The sequence below is a fragment of the Pempheris klunzingeri genome, chromosome 12, assembly GCF_042242105.1.
Source record: "Pempheris klunzingeri isolate RE-2024b chromosome 12, fPemKlu1.hap1, whole genome shotgun sequence".
NCBI lineage: Eukaryota > Metazoa > Chordata > Actinopteri > Acropomatiformes > Pempheridae > Pempheris > Pempheris klunzingeri.
Window position 1 is genome coordinate 8,545,155 of NC_092023.1, and position 21,521 is coordinate 8,566,675.

The 21,521-nt window shown below is 42.6% G+C and overlaps 1 protein-coding gene across 1 annotated transcript in view; it reads left to right on the forward strand.

Annotated features, from left to right (window-relative positions):
- ank3a (ankyrin 3a) overlaps positions 1–21,521 on the forward strand; it is a 92,509-nt gene that overhangs the window by 61,675 nt on the left and 9,313 nt on the right. Inside the window, exons 27-44 of the mRNA XM_070840703.1 lie at positions 138–240; positions 1,059–1,109; positions 1,819–1,928; positions 2,780–2,812; positions 3,786–4,010; positions 4,220–4,374; positions 4,651–4,862; positions 5,126–5,333; positions 5,648–5,744; positions 7,117–7,345; positions 7,468–7,593; positions 8,040–8,162; positions 8,685–8,711; positions 10,086–10,167; positions 11,441–17,260; positions 19,606–19,680; positions 20,105–20,236; positions 20,676–20,819. Coding sequence (XP_070696804.1) covers positions 138–240; positions 1,059–1,109; positions 1,819–1,928; positions 2,780–2,812; positions 3,786–4,010; positions 4,220–4,374; positions 4,651–4,862; positions 5,126–5,333; positions 5,648–5,744; positions 7,117–7,345; positions 7,468–7,593; positions 8,040–8,162; positions 8,685–8,711; positions 10,086–10,167; positions 11,441–17,260; positions 19,606–19,680; positions 20,105–20,236; positions 20,676–20,819 — 7,952 coding nt within the window. The remainder of the gene's footprint in view (positions 1–137; positions 241–1,058; positions 1,110–1,818; positions 1,929–2,779; positions 2,813–3,785; positions 4,011–4,219; positions 4,375–4,650; positions 4,863–5,125; positions 5,334–5,647; positions 5,745–7,116; positions 7,346–7,467; positions 7,594–8,039; positions 8,163–8,684; positions 8,712–10,085; positions 10,168–11,440; positions 17,261–19,605; positions 19,681–20,104; positions 20,237–20,675; positions 20,820–21,521) is intronic.

Genomic DNA, 21,521 nt, shown 5'->3' on the forward strand with positions numbered 1-21,521 from the left:
TCTCTGTCCAGTAAGCAAAAAACTGGTTCCCTGGAGGTTGCATGTAGTAATGGATTCCTTGCTTTTTATTTTATGTCATGTTCCCGTGCCCGTCACTTGTTGTTGCCCGCGGCGCTGGGTTGCGTGGTAACGTGTAGCCTCCGCTCCTTCAGTTCGGATAGGTCCAACACGCTCAACCGGAGCTCCTTCGCACGAGACAGTATGATGATTGAGGAGATTCTGGCCCCCACAAAGGACACGGTAAGATCCATTTCTTGTCTTCCTCGTCATCTTTTGTGTCCTTTCTTGTCACCCTCTATATCCAGCATTTTTCTCTTTCCCTCAGTCTCTGTTTACTTTGTTCTTCCTTGGTATCTTTCTGTCTCTCTGTCAATGGCCTGCTGAAAACACAGGCTGGGCGGATTTAAAGCAGGGGGCAGAGTAGTTTAACTTGTCTCGCACAAAGGTCATAACAGAAGCAGTGCTGATGCCGTGCTTGCTTTCTGCCAAAGTGCTGAGGGTGAGTGTATGGCACCTGGATGAAGAGTTTATTCAAACTTAAGGGCTTTGGGAGGCCCCCCTTTGCTTTCTCATGGAAAAATGCAGTGCTCTGCTGAGCTCGTTTAGCCTGTCCAACACTTGTTTTGGTGGTCACGAGCGAACACAGAACAGTAACCTTTTACATTATAAACAACTACTAATATATCTTACAAGTTCAATGACAGCATTACCCAAGACCTCAAACTATACATGGCTAAGATATGCACTTACCTAAGGTCTGAAACTGAAAATATACAGGTCAAATCCTTGGTGGTCCATTTCAGTGTAATCCTACTATAATCTGCTACATGTGAAATTTTAAGTTTCTGTTACAATCCAATCAGCTACAATCTATAGTGGGATTGTTTGAATCTAGATTCCTAAATTGTAGGCTCATCTCATCTTCACAGAGACAAGATCATGTTGTCTATGGTGGAAATTGAATCGTTCCGTGAAACAAAGCACCGTGACTTAATTTGTGCGGACCACACAGTGCCCTCACAGTGTGATTTTCTGAACTGTCTCTCTTCTCCCCTAAGCTTCAGAGTGTCTGTAAAGACATTTCCTACTTGGTTGACCCACTCAATAAGGTATAAATTGTTCATGGTTGTCTGAATAGTTTGTCAGTTCTGGTATTTTTCAGTCACTGCCACAGTGGTTCAGCTCCCATTTCTCTTGAATTTTGGTCTTATTTGTTTGTTTTGGGTTTGTGCCATTCTCATCTCATTCATCAGTACTGTGTTTAATGGATGGTCGTTCCCACGCTGCTTTATGCATTCCCATGATTCAGTGTTCCCATACATTGTAATTTATTAAAGCTTGTTTACAGTTTCATAATTCATAATTGTCCCACTTTTTTTGTTGCACGACTCTGTGAATTGCCACTGCAAAGTTATAGAACCTGTGCTTTTTATTGCATCTTTTTGTCCTGAGTGTGGTGAGACTGCGGTGAAAGGTGACCAAATTTGTTAAAATATGAGTCAATAAGTTGTAAATGTTGTCAGCCCATTGGTCCATACAGTGGGGAGGGGTCACGTCTTTCAACTCTTACATTCGTGTAGTGATAAGTTATTTGCTCCCGTCCTATTGGTGTACATCTTTCCTTCCATTCACATCTTTTTTTGTGTCTGTCCTTTATTTTGTTTTGGTCAATGATTTATCTGCTGCCAATCTCGTCCATCTCCTTGACTGTTCTTCTCACCTCTCATTCGCCTTCCTCTCATTCCACCCAAATCCCTATTTGCCCCTCCACCTCCTCTAAATATCCCCTTTCTCTGTCTTTGGATCCCCCTCTCCCAGCACCTGGCTGTGACCAGAGACTACAGCTCGGAGTGTATGCGGCGCTACAGCTGGACTCCGGACACCATGGACCACAGCCACAACACCGTGTCCAGCCCCATTCACTCTGGGTAAGAACAGCTGCACTTGTCTCACCCGATCTGTCATGATATGTTTACCAGCATGAACACACATTCAGTGCGTACACAAGCTCAGTGTGTGCGCACAGACACATAAACTGCATGTACATCCATAAATCTCTTGCAGAAATCACACATTTTATCTGCTTACTGCACACAACTGTTGTGTTGTCTTTTGTTCTCCCCCTGAGAGTCAATACTCAGCAAACCCTGCAGCACTGATGCAGACAAGGCGCACGGCTGTGGGGTTTCTGCAGTGCTGCTGCTGTACACATAACGCTGCTCTACGGCAACAAAAGACACCGTTCATCCTATACAGCTCTCATGTCTTACCATCAGTCTAGGGACATGGTCCAGAAGGCACTGACATTCTCTATTCCTACCTTCACAGAAACACAGTACAGACTCATGGCTCATTTGTTTAATTTGGCTAAACTGATAACACTTCGCTCTCATGCCGTTCACACGCTTTGAATATATGACGTTATGAAATGTTACTCTAAATACTGCACTGTCTTCGCACATAACTTAATGCATCATTATTTTGGTGTAATGCTCAAAAATGAAATACTGGGATCTGCCATGTCCAGCTTTGGTTCTTTATTCCTATTTTTGACTCATTATTATGCGTGTTTGTCAGTCTATTTATATATTTTTTTGCATTTTGTCTTCAGTGTGTCTTCTGTTTTCTGTTTCCCTTGATTTCCCACCCCTGTAGTTGTTCATCTTTCTTTCATCTTCAGTAGTTATTGCAGATCCCAACAGTGATTGTGAAACTGTGATACTAAAACTAGGTTCTGGGGGTTTGCCTCCTGCATTGTCTCCATGTGTTTATTTTGCAGCTTCTCCTCCCCGCTCCCTCAGTATGACTCCAGGTGATGACTGAGTTCGCTGCTTTCACCCATGATGCCGCAGTGATGTCACTCACTCCTCCACCTCTGTCTCGCTCTCATCTCGTCACCCTCTCTTCTCTCTCTTCTCAGCTTCCTCTGCTCCTCCAGTCTGTGCTCATTTCATCCGTGTGGTCTGGTGTTTCATTTGCACTGCCTAGATAATAGAAGTGTGAAGTCAACGTGTTTGGAAGTCTTTCATTGATGTGCCATCTCTGTCCTCTCTCTCACAGTGCACATTAAAAATAAACCTTCCTCAAACTCTTCCAGGGATTCTGCTATTTGCAACATACAGTATAGAAAAAGCAACTATACAGTGCGTGACACAACACTCGTAGTGAAAAGAAGAGGCACATTTGGTTTTGGGCATAAGGACTGCTCATAAATACTGCATACGCAGAGCTTTTCTAGGCCCACACTCTGCTCCATCCTCACTCCTTTCTTTACGTGTGTTAATGATTATATTAATGGGATGCCAACGCCTGCTTTTAATCTGAAGAATGGGACACACCACATATTAATCACATTAACCCTATCCTGGTGAAACATCTGTGCAGGTGTTAAATATTTGCTCACTGAATGCTGCTTTAGAGGAGCTGAAACTTTGGCAACAGTCTCACCTTCAGCCTCAAAACCAGAAACTAAACTCTCTGCAACTTTCGTTAGCACCCTGTTTAGTTTCAGACAGTGTTAATGTTCTAACTTGAGGCGGGTGAAGATGAGAACTGCCAGCTTTCAGAACTCAAAGCATCTTTAACTCTTCTCTCTATCGTTCTGTCTTTTTCTCTTTCTTCTTATTATTGTTGTTTTCTCTCTTTTCCTTACTTTGTTTGGGTGTACGGTGATCACAGCATGGGAATCGTCCTCCTCACTTGTGTCCGTGGTATAGCTTCTGTCTAGCTTTCTCTCTTCCTATGTGTTTTTTTTTCCCTCCTTTAACATATTTTCTATCTTGCAGGTTTCTGGTCAGCTTCATGGTGGATGCGCGCGGTGGTTCCATGAGAGGCAGCCGCCACAATGGCATGCGCATCATCATCCCTCCCAGGAAGTGCACAGCGCCCACGCGCATCACCTGTCGCCTGGCCAAAAGGCACAAGCTGGCCTACCCCCCACCCATGGTGGAGGGAGAGGGCCTGGTCAGCCGGCTGGTGGAGGTCGGACCAGCTGGGGCTCAGTTCCTCGGGTAGGTTGAAACACTTCACACTCTCTTTCTCTTTCTTTTGTTGTGATGAGATGCAGTTTTCTGCAGATGGAGGATAAATCAAATACAATTTTCTAATATCAACATAAAATATCATGACTCAGAGAACGGTCACCTAATTCACCAGTAATTAGCTTGTGGCGTCATTTACTCACTCAATGTGTTTTGTTGTGTTGCATTTGCTCTTTCAGTCCTGTGATTGTGGAGATCCCTCATTTTGGATCCATGCGGGGGAAAGAGAGGGAGCTGATTGTGTTGAGGAGTGACAACGGTGACACGTGGAAGGAGCACCAGTCTGATGCCAGACCAGAAGACCTCACTGATCTGCTTACTGGAATGGATGAAGGTAAAGGAAAGATTATTCAAGTGTTTTTGACCGTAAAATAAGTACTTGGGTGAAGGTGAACCACATAGCCCAGGGCTATGTCAGATGGTGACCCAGAAGAGCAGGTTGCCAGTCTAAAAGTATATTTTTCCTCAAATCTTCAATCTGTTTAGCCTATTTAGTGTCCTTTTTTATGGTAACACTAACCAAAATATATATTATATATATAATAGTATCTAACCTTTAAATGTATACATTCAGAATTCATATTTAGCGGTTAAATATTTTCTGCCACAGAGTTGGACAGTCCTGCAGAGCTGGAGAAGAAGCGCATTTGCCGCATTGTCACCAGAGATTTTCCTCAGTATTTTGCTGTGGTGTCGCGGATCAAGCAGGAGTCTAACCACATGGGTCCTGATGGAGGCATGCTGTCCAGCAGCACTGTGCCCATGGTCCAGGCCTCGTTCCCACAAGGGGCCCTCACCAAGAGGATCCGTGTTGGCCTGCAGGTACAGCAGGAGTCCTTGGATCAGCTCAAATTTAATCTGTTTCATGACTTTGCTTTTTTGTTGCAAATGCTGTAACTGACTTATTATTTTTTATCTGACCTGTATTTGGTTGAATATTTGGCTCCTTGTCACATGCTTGGACCCTTTCATAAGTTCAGGAGAAGTTTGAATAAACATTTCTCAAAACTTAATCAACAAACAAATATAAACAAAATTGAGTCTGCATCTTTGCTCTCTCTCTGTCTTCCTGTGTTTGTGTTTAGGCCCAGCCGGTGCCAGATGACATGGTGAGAGCGGTCCTTGGGAACAGAGCCACCTTTAGCCCCATCGTCACTGTAGAGCCCAGGAGGAGGAAGTTTCACAAGCCGATCACCATGACGATCCCTGTCCCACCTAGATCAGCAGAAGGCCATCCCAGTGGCCACCGAGGCGAATCTGCACCCTGCCTGCGTCTGCTCTGCAGTATTACAGGCAAGTTGACCTGCTGATAACTAGAGCACGATAATACCGTAGCAATGCCTCTATTCAAATTGCTTCTACAGGACTAGTTTTCAAGCTATTTAATACAAATAGTCTGATGCTAATGAATGTTATTTGTTACAGCAGACACAGTTTTTCGCTCATTTATCACGCATGAAACAGTGTTTGTAACCCAGAGTTACTTTAATGTCAAAAGCCACTGGTTGACAGAGGGAAGAGCTGGGAAGATAAAAGGATGAGGATTACCAAACCGCTGGCTAGGCAGGAAAGGCAGTGAGTTCATCTTTTGGCTCTGTTTCACACAGGAGGGACGTCCCCTGCCCAGTGGGAGGATATCACAGGGACCACACCGCTGTCCTTTGTAACTGATTGCGTCTCCTTCACCACAAATGTGTCGGCCAGGTAAGACACACACATGCACGTACTGTACACACACACACATGTATGCACTGTACATACACACACACACACACACACACATACACCGTATACACACAGAGCTCAGTAGATGACATTAAACAGAAAGAATGCAAGAGTAGTTTGGTGAATTAAACCTGTTTACCACATCATTTGAGCTAATTACTAAATCTGGAGCATATTGGTGACTCATGGGACACAGTATAGTAATGGTTAAGCAATTAATAATCAGTGAATCAATAATAATCAATGAAAAAACAGTAAATAGTGTTTGAAGTATATAGTAAAAAAGTAAATGCTTTAGCCATTTATTAAGGAAAAATAAATTTAAAAAAACCATTAGGTGATCAGAGAGAACTGATCTACCACTGTTTTGTTGAAGCCACTTTTCAAGCTAATTCCCAAACATTAATGATTCCATTTTTAAATATTCAAACTTAACTGGTTACTGCTTTCTGACATTATTAATGGCCAAATAATTTACTGAGTTAATAATTGATAAGACTAATCAATAATGGAAATAACAGTTGCAGCCTCAGTCATACCACTGTGGAACAGATAGAAACACACACACACACACACACACAAACAAAGGAATTTTAAATGTCTATTAAGGCCTCAAAATAGTGACATTACATTTCCAGGAAGCAATAAGAAGTTGGCAGTGAATCCCAAAATCTTTCTCAAGAGAAAAACACAAATTACAGTCAGTTGGCACATGAATCAAAGAAGTTTACTCTGGACGTTCATTTTTGCTGCCTTCAGTCTCTCTGCACACATAAGGAGAGAGAGTTCCCCTCTTGCCTGACTCTACATGTTATAGGCTTGACTTTAATCTATTCATTGAATTAATTAAGTGCCTTGATAGTAGTTTTTTTTCTCCTGCCGACGCTCTCTTAGTATTTAAACAGACATTTTTCTCTGTGCCCCTGTTTACTAAAGAGGCCTGCCCAGTAGTAGGCTGCTACTCTGCAAGTGAACTTTTTGGTTACAGTACGCAAAGTCATAATCTCTAACTAGATCCTAACTAGATTGGAATCATGTGGCGAGTGTGCAGCCTGATATTAACTGAGCACCCTTTGGTGCTCTGTAATTGGATTACTCCACAGCCGTCATGTGTCAGTGTTCACCTTTCAGAGAAATAACACAGGTTGTTGGATTTATTACTTAAGAAGGTTGCTTTTAGTACAGTGTTTCAGCAGTGTACAAAAGTGGCTTAAATGTGCAATGTAGAGTTTACTTTAGGGTTTAAGCTGTTGGAAATGTATCTTCATATAAAGCTAATAGTACATTTGGCCGATTTCTAGATTTATAATTTCCCTCCCCTGTCCTCTTTTCTCCGATCTGTCCTCCTCAGGTTTTGGCTCGCAGACTGTCACCAGATTCCTGAGACGGTGAGCCTAGCGTCTCAGTTATACCGGGAGCTGATCTGCGTGCCATACTTGGCCAAGTTTGTGGTGTTCGCCAAGATGAACGACGCTATTGAGGCTCGGCTGCGCTGCTTCTGCATGACAGACGACAAGGTGGACAAGACCCTGGAGCAGCAGGAAAACTTTGAGGAAGTGGCCCGGAGCAAAGATATTGAGGTGGGGTTGTGTGTTCATGTGGAAACACTGTACAGTAATAGGGAATTCTATTAAAGAACAAATTGACAACTGAATAAATGTATTATGTTTTATATTATATTTATATTTTTGGACTTCTGTAGGTTCTGGAGGGCAAACCTATCCATGTGGATTGCTATGGCAACCTGTCCCCTCTCACCAAAAGTGGGCAGCAGTTGGTTTTTAACTTCTACTCCTTCAAGGAAAACAGACTTCCTTTCAATGTTAAGGTATAAAATGCACCCTTCCCATCACCCTCCCACTCTGCTAGCATTTACCGTCTGTTATTCACTCTGTTCTTCTTTGGTGCCTTGCTGATTAAATCTTCTCCCAATTAGTTCAACATTTATAACAATAGCAGTTTTCTTTCACAGTGTCTGATGCATTATCCATAGCCCAGGAAAATTGAAATGTCATACCGTAAAATCAAGTGAACTTTATGATTTTTCAGATTATCAGAGCTTCACACTATCACTCAATTACTGTCCTGGTGTCTTGACGTTCATGCTGACTGACATTAGATAGATCCTTACATCTGTATACTGACAACATAGTGACAGTTTCCAGTTTTAGGAGCATGCAATAGGTTGAGATAGATTTTTTTTTTCACATTTTCCCTTTGCAAGTTGTTTGTTGCAGTCAACTCGTGATGCAGTGTTTTTGTTGTCCTCTACAGATCAGAGATATGGGCCAGGAGCCATGTGGCCGCCTCTCTTTCCTGAAAGAGCCAAAAAGCAGTAAAGGCCTGCCACAGACTGCCATATGCAATTTGAATATCACACTGCCAACCCACAAGAAGGTAGGATCACTGTGTTTGAATCCTTTTAGGTCACATCATTATCACCTACATGTAAATGAAATTGAAATACAGAAAGCAATGTCGTCCTGACCTCAAGAGGAGCCAGTGAAGTTCATTTGGTCTAGAAATGACTGCCTGCTGCTTGTGTCTTTTATTAGTGTTAAAGCCTGTGCCAGTCATAAGACCCCACAACGTACACATGCGGCCACACATGCACATCGTGCTTTGTTCTGTTGCCTGGCTCACTGTGGGTACATTATGCAAAAAAAAAAAAAAGATCCTTCTCGTTTGTTTGTTGTGGTGTTGATTGATCACAAGAAACTGAAATTATTTTGCTTTTGCTTTTGTTATTTTGCTGTTTATTTCTATTAATCCCATAGATTTTTTCTGATGCCTTTTGTTGTTTTTGCTGCTCCATTTTCATCCCCTGAATTTTATTTCTCCTCCCCGCTCACTATAACGTCCCTGCTCTCCATTGTGTCATCTCTCTCCTCTCCCGCAATGCATCTTGGAATACCACAGGATATGGAGTCTGATCCTGATGATGAGGTAAAACAGATTCTTCATCATCACATGGAACTGCTTCTTCTTTGTCGTCCTTTCTGTTGGCTTTACTGCAGATGCCGTTGTAGATATGCGTGTCGCAAATACTTTGTCTCCGTACACTACTGCTTCTGACTGCACGTTTTTTTTACACAGCTACGTCATTGCTGAAGTGAAGTAGTGCATGAGTGGAAATGGCAGTTTTAATCAGCAAGGGTTTATTTATTGTTGTCTTCATCCCAAGTCCAGTGGAGCCAAGTGCTGTGCCGCACCTCAGCTTGTTTTTCATCTCTGTCTTCCTCTTCATACATGTTCAACAGGAAATCACCATGTCTCCATCCTTACTATTAACTCATAGGAAGTTGCACACAGGACTATGCTATATTTTGTCAGCTAAAGATGAAACCCTAACTCTTATCATTTGTCTACTTTAGTCATTGTTTGGTTGTATTTGGGGTTTCCTTTCTTCACCCTTGTCCTTGGCTTTTTGTGTAACAGAAAATACTAACTTTCACAGTTGCATGCTAAAACATGTATAGGAGAGTTTAATCAAAGGGAGATGAGGCTGTTTTTTTATATTATGTGGTGACAATGTGTGTTATATTCCTTCTACATAAATCTTTCAGCCCACTGTTGATATTCAACAATTCAGAATCCAGATTATGCTCAGTGATGGTGATTTAAAAAAAACAAACAAAAACGTACAATAACCACACACTGCAACTATAGTATGATTATGGAACGGTCAAACAACTTGATTAATGTTTCAAAAACCAACATTAACTGTCTGACAGGGACGCAAACTTCTGCCAGTGGCATGAAAGAAAGACACACTAGACCCACATTCATCAAATCAATCACCACACCTTTACTTTTCACCTTGTTACATAAAGAGCACGTTATTAACCACATTAGCACTGAATGTTGGCATATACTGTAAATCAGGTAATGCAGAATTGCCCAATATGAACAGAATTCCTGGACAGTGGTCTAAATATGTACCACCATCCTCATATTGAAATTAATACAATTCTTCACCAGTGAGAGGACATTTGTTTTTTCATACCGCAGCGAACTCACTGGACAAAGCACATATTGTCTGTAGTTAATTCATTGCAATGACACTGGGAAATGCAGTGAGTGTAGATATGCAGTCAAACAGTCCACTACTCCCTAGACTCCACAGTACACCTGCAGTGCCTCCTTGTGCCAGCACTAACAGCATGTACTGATTTACTAAAAAGAATACAATATTCATGCACTGCAGTCTCTAACTTAAAAAAAATATATATTATTAAGACCTAATTATAATTGATTAGAATCTCATTCTACCATATTTTTTATGTTAAAGCATCTTTTGTTCTTTTTTGTTTGTTTCAGACTGAAAAGCCAGAACGACGTCATACCTTTGCCTCCTTAGCTTTGCGTAAGCGCTACAGCTATTTGACCGATCCAGCAGCGAGTGAGTTTCCCATTTTTACTTGCATTAAATTTTTAATTGATTTCAGATATTCGTGTGATTTTAATCAGATTTATACAGTGTACATATTTTTATACACCCATAGTATAGAAAGGGATCTACCTGAAACATGTTCATCAATCATTTATTCTATTCACTTGACACATACTCTTTGGTCATCTGTCATTCATCGAACATTTGCATGGTTTACTGTGTGTTACGCTTTGCTTACCCACCCCATGTTGACAAAACGTCTCCCTGTTTCAACTGTTATGTTATTTTACGTTTGTGGAAACACTGGGAATCAATGTTTGTCTGTTCATTCATCATTTGAACAAAAATGTTTTAATTCGTGTCGAATAAAAATATTCTTTTGAATTGTTCTCATTCTTTTAGTGACCATTTCACTCTTATTGGCTTTATGATTGTGTGCGGCTGTGTATAATAATGTGGTAACAGGTTGCACTTTACATTAACTTGATTTCCCCTACAGTGAGGCTGTGTTACAGCAAGCATTTCCCCACAATATTACATGTTTGCCATATTGGCATACATTTCCATGCAACCATTATATATTTGAGGTGAAGTTTTCATACTGCACTTTAATACTTAATATATAATCAGGACACAGAAGTTTTACAAAGTCTGTGGTACTGTCTGTATTTTGTTTTATTATTACAGCCATGGCCATGTGAGTCTTTTGTGAAAAGATTTCATTGCAAACAATTATTTCATTATTTGAATTTTTTTGTAAAGTGCAACCTCATATTTCACCTTTTAAGTCTTGACCAAACAAATAGTGATTTTTTTTTTTTTATTAATTGTATACACTTGTGGGGTCATCTCTGGCAACAAAAATGAACCAAATGATATGATAAACACATGTCAGTGAAACATGTACAATAAAAGGCACTATTGCAAGAAGGCATATAGATTAAGCACATCAAAAGTCAATGGAATTGTTTTTTTTGATTATCGTGTCATTTTTTGTCTACCACATGTCAAGCATTTTTGTCCCTATACATGCTCTATTCTTTATCGACTGTATTTTGTCATTAGTCACTGATTTTTGACCATCATTTGTCATATCATCCTGGGTTTTTGAATAGGGCTTTTCTTACATCTCATGAGTAAAATTTTGTCTTGCTGCTGTGAGTGTTGCTGTTTCTGACTGACACAAATTTCTCTTTCTGGTTTTTATGTTTTATTTCAAATTATTTTACGTTGCATTTTATGTTTACTTCCTTATTGTTTTTGATTTAAATTATTGTTGAAGAAACAACTGATCGAAGCTCGTCGAGAACACAGCCTTCTAGCTACCCTCACAAACCTGTCTTTTCAACGAGATCTTATCAGGCGTGGTCGCCTGTTCCTGTCGCCGTCCCTGTCCAAACCAAGTCTGGGTTTGGCTCCCTCTCCAGTTCATCATCCAACACGCCCTCTGCTTCTCCATTAAAGTCTGTCTGGTCCATCAACTCTGCCTCCCCCATCAAGACCAACATCCCTGGATCTCCTGCCTCTTCTGTTAAATCAGTTAGTGACATGGCCTCTCCCATCCGATCTTACAGAGCCATCTCCTCTCCTATAAAAACTGTAGTCCAGCAAGCCCAGTACCCAGTCCAGGTCACCCCTAGTCCCCTGGCCTCACCAGGTAAAAGTGCCCAAGATCCTGTATCTATGAAAGGACTGGCAGCATTGTCTGCTAGGACCTCTCCTATAACTGTCTCTGGAGGGGGAAATGCTCTTCTTGAGAGAACATCCATAGGCATGACCCCACCAACCTCTCCCAAATCTTCTCTGAGTATGTTCGGTTCACCTCTGCCATACAAGACTGTTATGGGGGGCTCTGGCAGCACAGCATCTTCCTCCTCACCCATAAAAACAGTCCCTGGTCTGTCCTCTGTGCGTTCTTTTGCCTCAGATGCCACTGGCTCTGCAAGAAACCTGTTCTCCTCTCTTTCATCACCGCTTAAATCCAACACAGCTCCAAGTGCTGCAGCTTTGATCAACGGAACTATGTCGCCTACACAATACCGCTCATCATCCCCAACATCTCTTCTCACAAGCAGTCTGCAAGAGAGAATACAAGCAACCACCAATGCTGCTACTACAAGTGTCAATGCAGCCTTTGATGAGGTCGAAAAAACATTTAATTCTTGTTCTGCAGGCTATGGCACCTTGAAGTCCTTGTCCTCTTCTGCATCTTCCTCATATCAGTCCATTAGATCATCAGCGTCTAATTCCCTTTACGCCTCTCTGAGATCCCCTCCTAATGCCACCACTGCTGTAACGTCCAGTACAATGACTGTTCCAGTGTACTCCGTTATTAATGTGCTGCCAGAGCCCCAGTTTAAAAAGTTACCTGAGGTGTCCAAGTCAGCTGCTGCTCTTCTATCCCCGCGGAAGACTGTGCCTGCTGAGGTGAATGCTCAGTTTCAGTCTTCCTTTGCCAGAACTCTTTCGCCCATCAAAGCCCCTCTATTGTCTGCTGGCCTGAAATCAAACACCACATCACCACTGTCATCCAGCCAAGAGATTCTGAAGGATGTAGCCGAAATGAAAGAGGACTTGATACGAATGTCAGCTATTTTGCAGACAGACCCAAATTCCACAGCCAATAAAGGATTTCAGTCTGATTTTCCCAAGGAGGCTAAGATAGAAGATGAGGAACCATACAGGATTGTGGAGAAAGTAAAACAAGATTTGGTAAAAGTGAGTGAAATCCTTACCAAAGATGCTGTGAAGGATGGAAGGGTCTCCCTGGCAAGAGGGTCTTTGGATGACATACACTTCTCAAAAGTCCAAGTTGAACAACCACCAAGCAACTGGAGCTATCCACCAAGATATGAGACTGTGGTTCCTCAAGCTAAGTCAAAAACAATACCAGATAGAGACTTCAGTCTCTCCAGAGTGGTTGACTATCTGGTCAATGATGTTGGTAGCAGCTCTTTCTCCAAAATGCATGACACAAAGCATAAAGCAGATGAGGCCAAAAAAGAAGGAGAGGGCAAGGAGAAGCAAAAACGCATCTTAAAACCCACTATAGCAGTTCAGGAGCAAAAGCTCAAAATGCCACCTACAAACATGCGCTCTTCAGCTTCAGACAAAGAGATCAGTAAAGTAGCAGATGCACTTTTTGGAGCAGATACTGTGTTAGAATCCCCTGATGATATCTCACATGAACAGGATAAAAGCCCCCTCTCAGACAGTGGCTTTGAGACCAGGAGTGAAAGGACACCCTCTGCCCCTCAAAGTGCAGAAGGCATGGGCCCCAAGGCCCTTTTTCAGGATATCCCTGTTCCCCCAGTGATCACTGAGACTAGGACTGAGGTAGTCCATGTCATCAGGAGCTATGAGTCCCCAGAGGATAACAAACAACCTGCAATGGAGGATGCTCATCCTGTCAGATATATTGATTCAGATTCTAAAGGGCATCTAAATCCAGCTACATCATCTCCAGAGCAGAATAAATGCTATTCAATAAAAGTCAGCCCTGATGAGGATCCAATGGGGAAAGGGATGAGGGTAAAGGAGGAGACTCACATCACTACAACGACAAGGATGGTTTACCACAAACCACCAGGCAAAGAAGCAGCATCAGAGAGGTGTGAGGAAACTATGTCTGTGCATGACATAATGAAGGCTTTTCAGTCAGGCAAGGACCCCTCTAGAGAGCTGGCTGGATTGTTTGAACACAAGTCTGGCAATGATGAAACATCACAAAGGGTCCTTGAGGACATCAACTCCAAACCAAAGGTTGAAAGGATAATTGAGGTTCACATTGAAAAGGGCAATAAAGCAGAACCAACAGAGGTCATCATCAGAGAGACAAAAAACCACGCAGAGAAGGAAATGTATTACTACCCAGGGAATAGACAGGAAGAGGAAGAGCCTGAGGAATCACTTCCAGTATACCTCGACTCCCCCAGAGTGAACACACCCATGTCACAAGAGGAAGACAGTCGTCCTAGTTCAGCCCAGCTCATGGCAGATGATTCCTACAAAACACTAAAGCTACTTAGCCAGCAATCTGTGGAGTACAATGAGGATGAATCATCAGAGCTCAGGGGAGAATCTTATAATTTTGCAGAGAAAATGCTACTCTCTGAGAAATTTGACCACTCTCATTCTGACACAGAAGAATATCTGAGAGATAGGTCTCGCTTTCACTCACCAGACAGAAGCAGCCACAGTGAGGGTAGAGCAGTTGGGCCAAGGAAAGAGTATGTCTTTAGGTCGTCACGAAATGTGTTTGACAAATCCGGAAGAATGGCAAATGTTGATGATAACTTTGACAAACTCACACTTTTGCAGTATTCTTCTGAGCCTGGTAGCCCAAAGCAGTCTGTTTGGATGCGTGTGTCAGATGACACACAGGACAGAGGACAGCTTATGTATGAGGACAGAGTGGACAGGACTGTAAAAGAGGCAGAGGAAAAACTCAGTGAGGTATCTCAGTTCTTTCGTGATAAAACAGAACAGCTCAACGATGAGCTCTCATCTCCAGAGAAGAAATCTCGAAGATCAGACTTCAGAGAATCGCGATCAGGGCCCAGTTCTACGCACAGCAGTCCGGAGAGGTCAGCTTATAGGAATGGGGGTAGTGGGGAAGAGTGGAGCAGAGAAAGGCTTAGAGACAGGTTCAGTTCCAGTGACAGGAAATGTGCCAGCCTACCCAGCAGTCCAGAGAGAAGAGTATTGTTGCAATATAGTGATTCAGACCCAAGGAAACAAGGAGATAGTAAATCACAGGGAAGCACAGGCGAAAGCCCTAAGCCTTTTCAAATGTCTTCCTCCAAAGTCAGTGCAGTGAGGCTAAAATTTGAGCAAGAGGCTCAAAGGCAAGATAGGAGTTCTCAGGGTGGTCAAAATTCAAACCCTCCTATCAGGAAACTCCAGGAAAGTAAGCTACCTGTGTATCAGGTGTTTGCTGGTTCAAACATTCCAAAAACACCAGATAGTCCGGGAAACCAGAGGAGATCCCTAGATAGTGAATCAAATAAGTTCTCACCCAAGCATGAGACCAGTGGAAAAGGTCAGGAAGAGAAAAAGTTATTCAAATCATGGGACACCCAAGAGTATGGGAACTATAAACCACAATCTCCCAAACTTTCTCATTCTTTAATGCATGATTCTATGAAGGATGGCAATAATAGTGATTCCCAAAGACAAGAAACCACCAAGAAAATCATCTACACAGAATTTGTTGTCCGAGAAAGTCCAAATAGCAATGATAGTCTAAAAAAAAACTCGGAATCACAAATTCCTGTAAAAAAGCCATCTAATTTCTCAGAAAATAACAAATCCACCACTTTAAAATTAGATGCCTCTGTTGATCCATATGAAAGGCCAGGGTCTCATATACCTACTTTAGCTAGAAACAGGTTACACAGTAGCTCTGAATCCAACAAGTCTACTCGTGGATCATCAGTAGAAAAATCCACAGACTCATCAGACGGTAGCCAGTCAAATGTAGTGTGTAATGGTATTGATAGTGACCAAGTAGAGTATTTGGATCAAATAACTCCTGTAGTTGTCACAGAGGGTTTCAAAGATATTAAACCCCTACCTGTGTATGTTAGCATCCAAGTAGGAAAGCAGTATGAGAAAGAAACAGCCTCTGGACAGCTTGGAACGTACAAAAAGATAGTAAGCCATGAGAGTAGGACAGTGCATGAGACTAGGGGTGCATTTTACACTGTCAAGCAAAAGCAGTCTCCATCTCCTCAAGGAAGTCCAGAAGATGACACTCTAGAACAAGTGACGTTCATGGACAGCTCTGGGAAAAGTCCTGTTACCCCTGAAACCCCCAGCTCAGAGGAAGTCAGTCTGACCTCAAGAACACCAGACTCTGTCATAGGTTTCATGCCTGGCATGCCTAGTCCTATCCCAGAGGAGTCTGAGGAGGAGGATGGGAAGACCTTCATCTATAAAGAGCCTGCGAAGGAAAAATCTAAGACAGCTTCCTCAGAGAATCACAGTAAAAAACAGGATTCAGAGAGACATAAGTCAAAGGAGAAAAGAGTGGCTTATATAGAGTTTCCACCCCCCCCTCCTTTAGAGGCAGAGCAGTCCGACCCTGAAAAAAGGGGGTCATGTGCTTCCTCTGAGGCAGAGACAGAGATGATGGAGGTGAACCTCCAAGAGGAACATGATAGGCACCTCTTAGCCGAGCCAATCATCAGGGTTCAGCCTCCATCCCCTATTCCCCCTGGAGCTGATAACAGTGACTCTAGTGATGATGAGTCTGTCTTTCATCCCATCCCTATCAAAAAGTACACCTTCAAAATGAAAGAGGAGGATGACAAACGCCCAAAACAAAGAAAAACAGAGAAAAATGGAAATAATAAGGAGTCTGGGATCAATGGTGTCGTAAAAGGCGAGGATGGTGACTTTGAACAAAATGGCAATGACCAGTCTATCACTGACTGCTCCATAGCAACCACTGCTGAGTTCTCCCATGACACAGATGCCACTGAAATAGACTCTTTAGATGGGTATGACCTTCAGGATGAGGATGATGGACTGAGCGAGGACCCTAAAACATCTAGTCTGTCCAACGATGGAAAAACAACTGACCGCTCATTTAGTCAGTCCAAGCTTGAAGTGATAGAGGAAGAGAAATGTGAGGATGGGGGAGATAACGGAAAGACCAAAAGCACATCTGCAGCGCAAAGCAGTGGAGATGAAAAAGATTATACTCTTGAAGGAAGACATCCAGATAGGCAGGGCTTTGGAGAAAACTACTTTGGCTACCAACTTGAAGAAGAGCTGAATTCAACCTTTAAAACTGTTGCCACCAAAGGCCTGGACTTTGATCCCTGGTCTACCAAAGGAAGTGATAATGAGGGAATTTTTGAGTCCAAAACAAAAGAGGAAGACCCGAAGCCCTTTGGTTTATCGGTGGAGGACAAATCACAGGCTACAACACCTGACACAACTCCTGCTCGAACACCGACTGATGAGAGCACACCGACTAGTGAGCCTAACCCCTTCCCTTTCCATGAAGGGAAGATGTTTGAGATGACCCGCAGTGGTGCTATTGACATGAGCAAGCGGGACTTTGTTGAAGAGAGGCTTCAGTTTTTCCAGATTGGTGAGCATTCCTCTGACCCTAAAACAGGGGAAAAGGGGAGAGGGGGCAAGATCCCGGGGGTAATTTCCTCTCAGTCAAAAACAGGGGAGAGGGCCACAGTAGATGGGATGGTGAAAGTTGTAGATACTACCACAGACAGCAGCACTACACCAACAACACCAGCAACAACAACAGCAAAATGCAGTCCTCCACAACCTGGCAGTGACACTGGCCATACCGGTACTGATGCTCCCACTTCTGAAGCCATAGCTGAGACGGCCTCCTCATGCACAATCACAGCCTCTAAGGTTGATCCCAAATTACGCACTCCTATTAAGATGGGCATAGCTGCCTCCATAACTGTGAAAAAAGACTCAGGGGATCTCACCGATTGTAATGCTGAGATGTCAGAGGGTCAGATGGTGCCAGAATACATCAGCATAGAGGGTCAGTGTACAGAAAGCCAGCCTAGCAGACACAATGAGCCCAAGTTAGAGAGAAGAGATTACCCCTCTGAAAACTGCAACAACAACAATAACCTCGAGTCCTCCAGTGTTCAGGCGAACTACATTCAGTGTGGCAGTGTGGTGTTTAATTTGCAGTCGTCCTCTGAGCCCACTCTTCAAAAAGCCAGCAGGATAGAAACACTGTGCTGTAGGGATTTAGACGAGAAAGTGGAAGTACACAACAGCAATCAAGCACAGGAGCAGAAAAGTGAAACAGTTAAAGAAAGTGAAGTGAAGCAGCCCAAGTCAAGGCTTCCAGTTAAAGCATCAGGGTGGTCATTTCACACGCAGGGAACAGCCATAGGCAAACAAAAGCCCAAACAAGCAGTGACGGTTGAGGTTAGGAAAAGAGGAGAGCCAGCCATAGCCAAAGTAGAGCCCAGGTCTAGAATACCAATCAAGGATGTTAAAAAGAGCAGCCCTGCTGCCACAGCTAGCTCACTTGTCTCAGTTCGGGTTACCTCACAGCCAACAAGGGCAGGGGACAGACCAGCCATACAGTTACCCTCAAGGCTACCATTGAAGGACAGGCATCAGGTCAGCAATGTGACAACTGAGGGAACATGTAGACAGGAAAGACAGGAGAACCCTAGTGAGGTTTGTAAGCGCACCATCGAATACTTTAAAGGCATTAGCGGGGAGACGCTAAAGTTGGTGGACCGCCTGTCAGACGAGGAGAAAAAGACGCAGACAGAGCAGTCGGAGGAAGACAGCACCTCCCGGAGCACCTCTCTGTCGGACGCCTCCCAGCCTTCCCAGCCCTCCCAGCCCTCCCAGCCCTCCCGCTCATCCAGGTCTGGTAGAGGTTCGAGGGCTGAGGCCGGGGCCGCGTCCGTAAGGGCAAAGGTGGCGACGACGGACAGGGCCTCCGGCAGTGAGAGGAGCAGGAGGAGTAGGCGGACTGGTGGGAAGGAGGGCAGTCAGGGACTCACAGGGTCTCGAACGCCTCCCATCGCGGAGATCAAGCCTAGTTTGTAAAACTTTCACACTATGTTTAAAATACATCTATATATTTATATATTTCACTTTTAGTTGCATGACATCGTTGTGATCGTTTAATGGATTGACTGGAATGCCTGTGGCGTGTTTACATATTCTCTTCAGAACAGTAGCTGTCATTTAAATTTCTTTTTTGTCATTGATGTACTGTGTACTGTATTGTCCTTGTTGCAAGATTCTCTTTCCTCTGTTCCCCTCTTTCAACCCTTTTTAACCTCCGTATAGTAGAGTGAGCATGCCAGTAGTAGTGACTGGTCCACTGGCAACCAGTCCCCTTTTAGACAACTCCCTGGTCTGTCTGTCTGTCTGTCTGTGCAGGGTGGCTACCAAGTTATTGTAGCAGTTTGTTCTTACAGAATTTTTCATGCAATCAATTGTCATTTGAACTAACTAGTGTTGGCAAAGAACACGCAAAAGCGTCTTGGCATGTTGACATTTTAGATGCTAACATAGACCTTTCCACCCTAGATTTGTAGAAGTTTGTAGTCTGTCGTTGAGAGTCATGTTATGCTTTGTTTTGTGTGGTTCTCATGACAGTTACTGCCTGCCTAGAGGATACATACCACAAACAGTCACAGAGCACCACTTACTCTATGAACATTACGTTGCCCATAATGTCTCTAATGTGAAATATCCTTTTCTTGCCATCCAGGAAATAATTGATAACCTATATTACAGTAATATGCCAATCATTGTAACATACTTATTTTTAACACAACCCTGATTCATTTTGTGGTAAATCTGATGAATAAGTGGCCAGAAAAGGACAGTTATGTACATGTTAATTTTTCTATGGCATTGTTGTTTGAGGGGAAAAGAAAGTGAATGTTATTAATGAGTCACTGTCCTCTATCTTCCCAGGTCCCCAAAGTCCCTGTGAGCGAACAGACTTGCGCATGGCTATCGTTGCAGATCACCTGGGACTCAGTTGGACAGGTGAGAGACACTCTGCAGTGCTCTTTTTCTCTCTCGTAATCCCCATGCACCAAGATCTCTGTCTTTGGCCCTATCAGTCTCAAACACTGTTATTTACTGCCATCTTCAGGCTAATAGAATAACTTACAATGCTATTATACTGTAGCCCAGAGAAGGAGGCACTAAAGATCATTTAATATGTACAAAACATGAATTAATGAATTATCAGTCACAGAATTGCAAAAGTGAAATTTAAATGTCCTGATGAGACAATTGAAGATATAAGCTGGTTTATTTGAATCATATTGAGATTCAAATATATGAATTGTACATGACCTTTTTGCAATTTGTGTGTTTCCACTGTGAATAACATGACAGATACTGAAATACTGTAGATTAAAGTTTGGATATTAATGTCTGGGTTGCTGTCTGTGTCCCATCACAGAGTTGGCTCGGGAGATGAACTTTACAGTGGATGAGATCAACCACATCAGACTAGAGAACCCTAACTCTCTGACAGCACAGAGCTTCATGCTACTTAAGAAATGGGTCAGTCGGGAAGGGAAAAACGCCACAAGTAAGACTATTTTTATATCTAAGAAACTTCGCTTTTCTGTCTCCATTTCTACTGTCTTGGTATCTCTTTCTATTTCTCACTCCTGGCAGTCTTTCTGCTGTAAATTTAAAGCAGACAAAGTTCTAATGATGGCTTGTTTTTTTCACAAACATCTGTGTACTCCTATCTTACTGTCTATCTTCTTCACTCCTCTCATCTGTTCAGAAATTGTTAAGCATCAATCTGTCCTATTGCGTTTAAAACTTAATAGGAGAACAAAAGGAAAAAGCCAAATTTTACCTACTTTTCTAATCATATTGTTAAAAGAATTCTCATGGATATTGCTCTCATATATTTTGTTCTTGTCACTAAAGCATTGGAATACACAGCTTATGCTCAAATTTAATTTGTTTTTCAGGTAACTCAATGCATTTTATGTCTGTCTTCTTTTTCCCCACAGCGGATGCCTTAACTGCAGTGCTGACCAAAGTCAATCGGATGGATATTGTGACTTTACTGGAGGGCCCAATATTTGACTATGGTAACATTTCAGGCACAAGATGTTTTGCCGATGATAACGCTGTTTTCCGGGATCAGGCTGATGGTAAAGTTTAGCTCTGTCTAGCTGACCTCTTACCTCTCCCTGCTACCTTTTTTAGTTGTGCCAATGCATGGATCACATATGTGTAGTCCTAATACAAATCGCTAGAGAAGTTGATTTACAGTCAGATTCGGATTTTGTTTGGACAACTGGCTCCCACTATTCCCCGAATACATTCCTGATTTCCATTCTTTACAGGTTATGTGCCTTTGAAATATTATTAATGTTATTCCACTTTAAACTTCAATCCTTCTCACTTTTCAATTCAAATTATAACAATTTTTAATGGCACTTTAACACTTGCACTTATTTGAATTGGCTTTTGTTGGATTGACAGTTGTTATTAAAATCAGGTCTTGCTTAGGTTGAATACTCTTCTACAAATCACAATAGTGTATCCAGTTGTCACAAATGAGGAATATCCACTGTTAAAACTGCATGTTGCATACTACATACTGCTTTAAATGTTTTTTGCAATTATGTCTAACTTGAGTAGATATGATTTAACCAAGTAGAGTCTGCTTTCCTCTATTGGTTTAGTTTAGTTCTCCCAGTTCTCCTCCAGTTCCTCTGAGCCTTCCTTGGATAGATGAGAGAATCTCTTCCTCTGTGAAACCAGACTGCCTCCTCCTGCTCCTCCTCCTCCTCCTCTTGACTTCCATCACCTCCCCACAGCAATATCCACTGCTGATAACAACACATAAC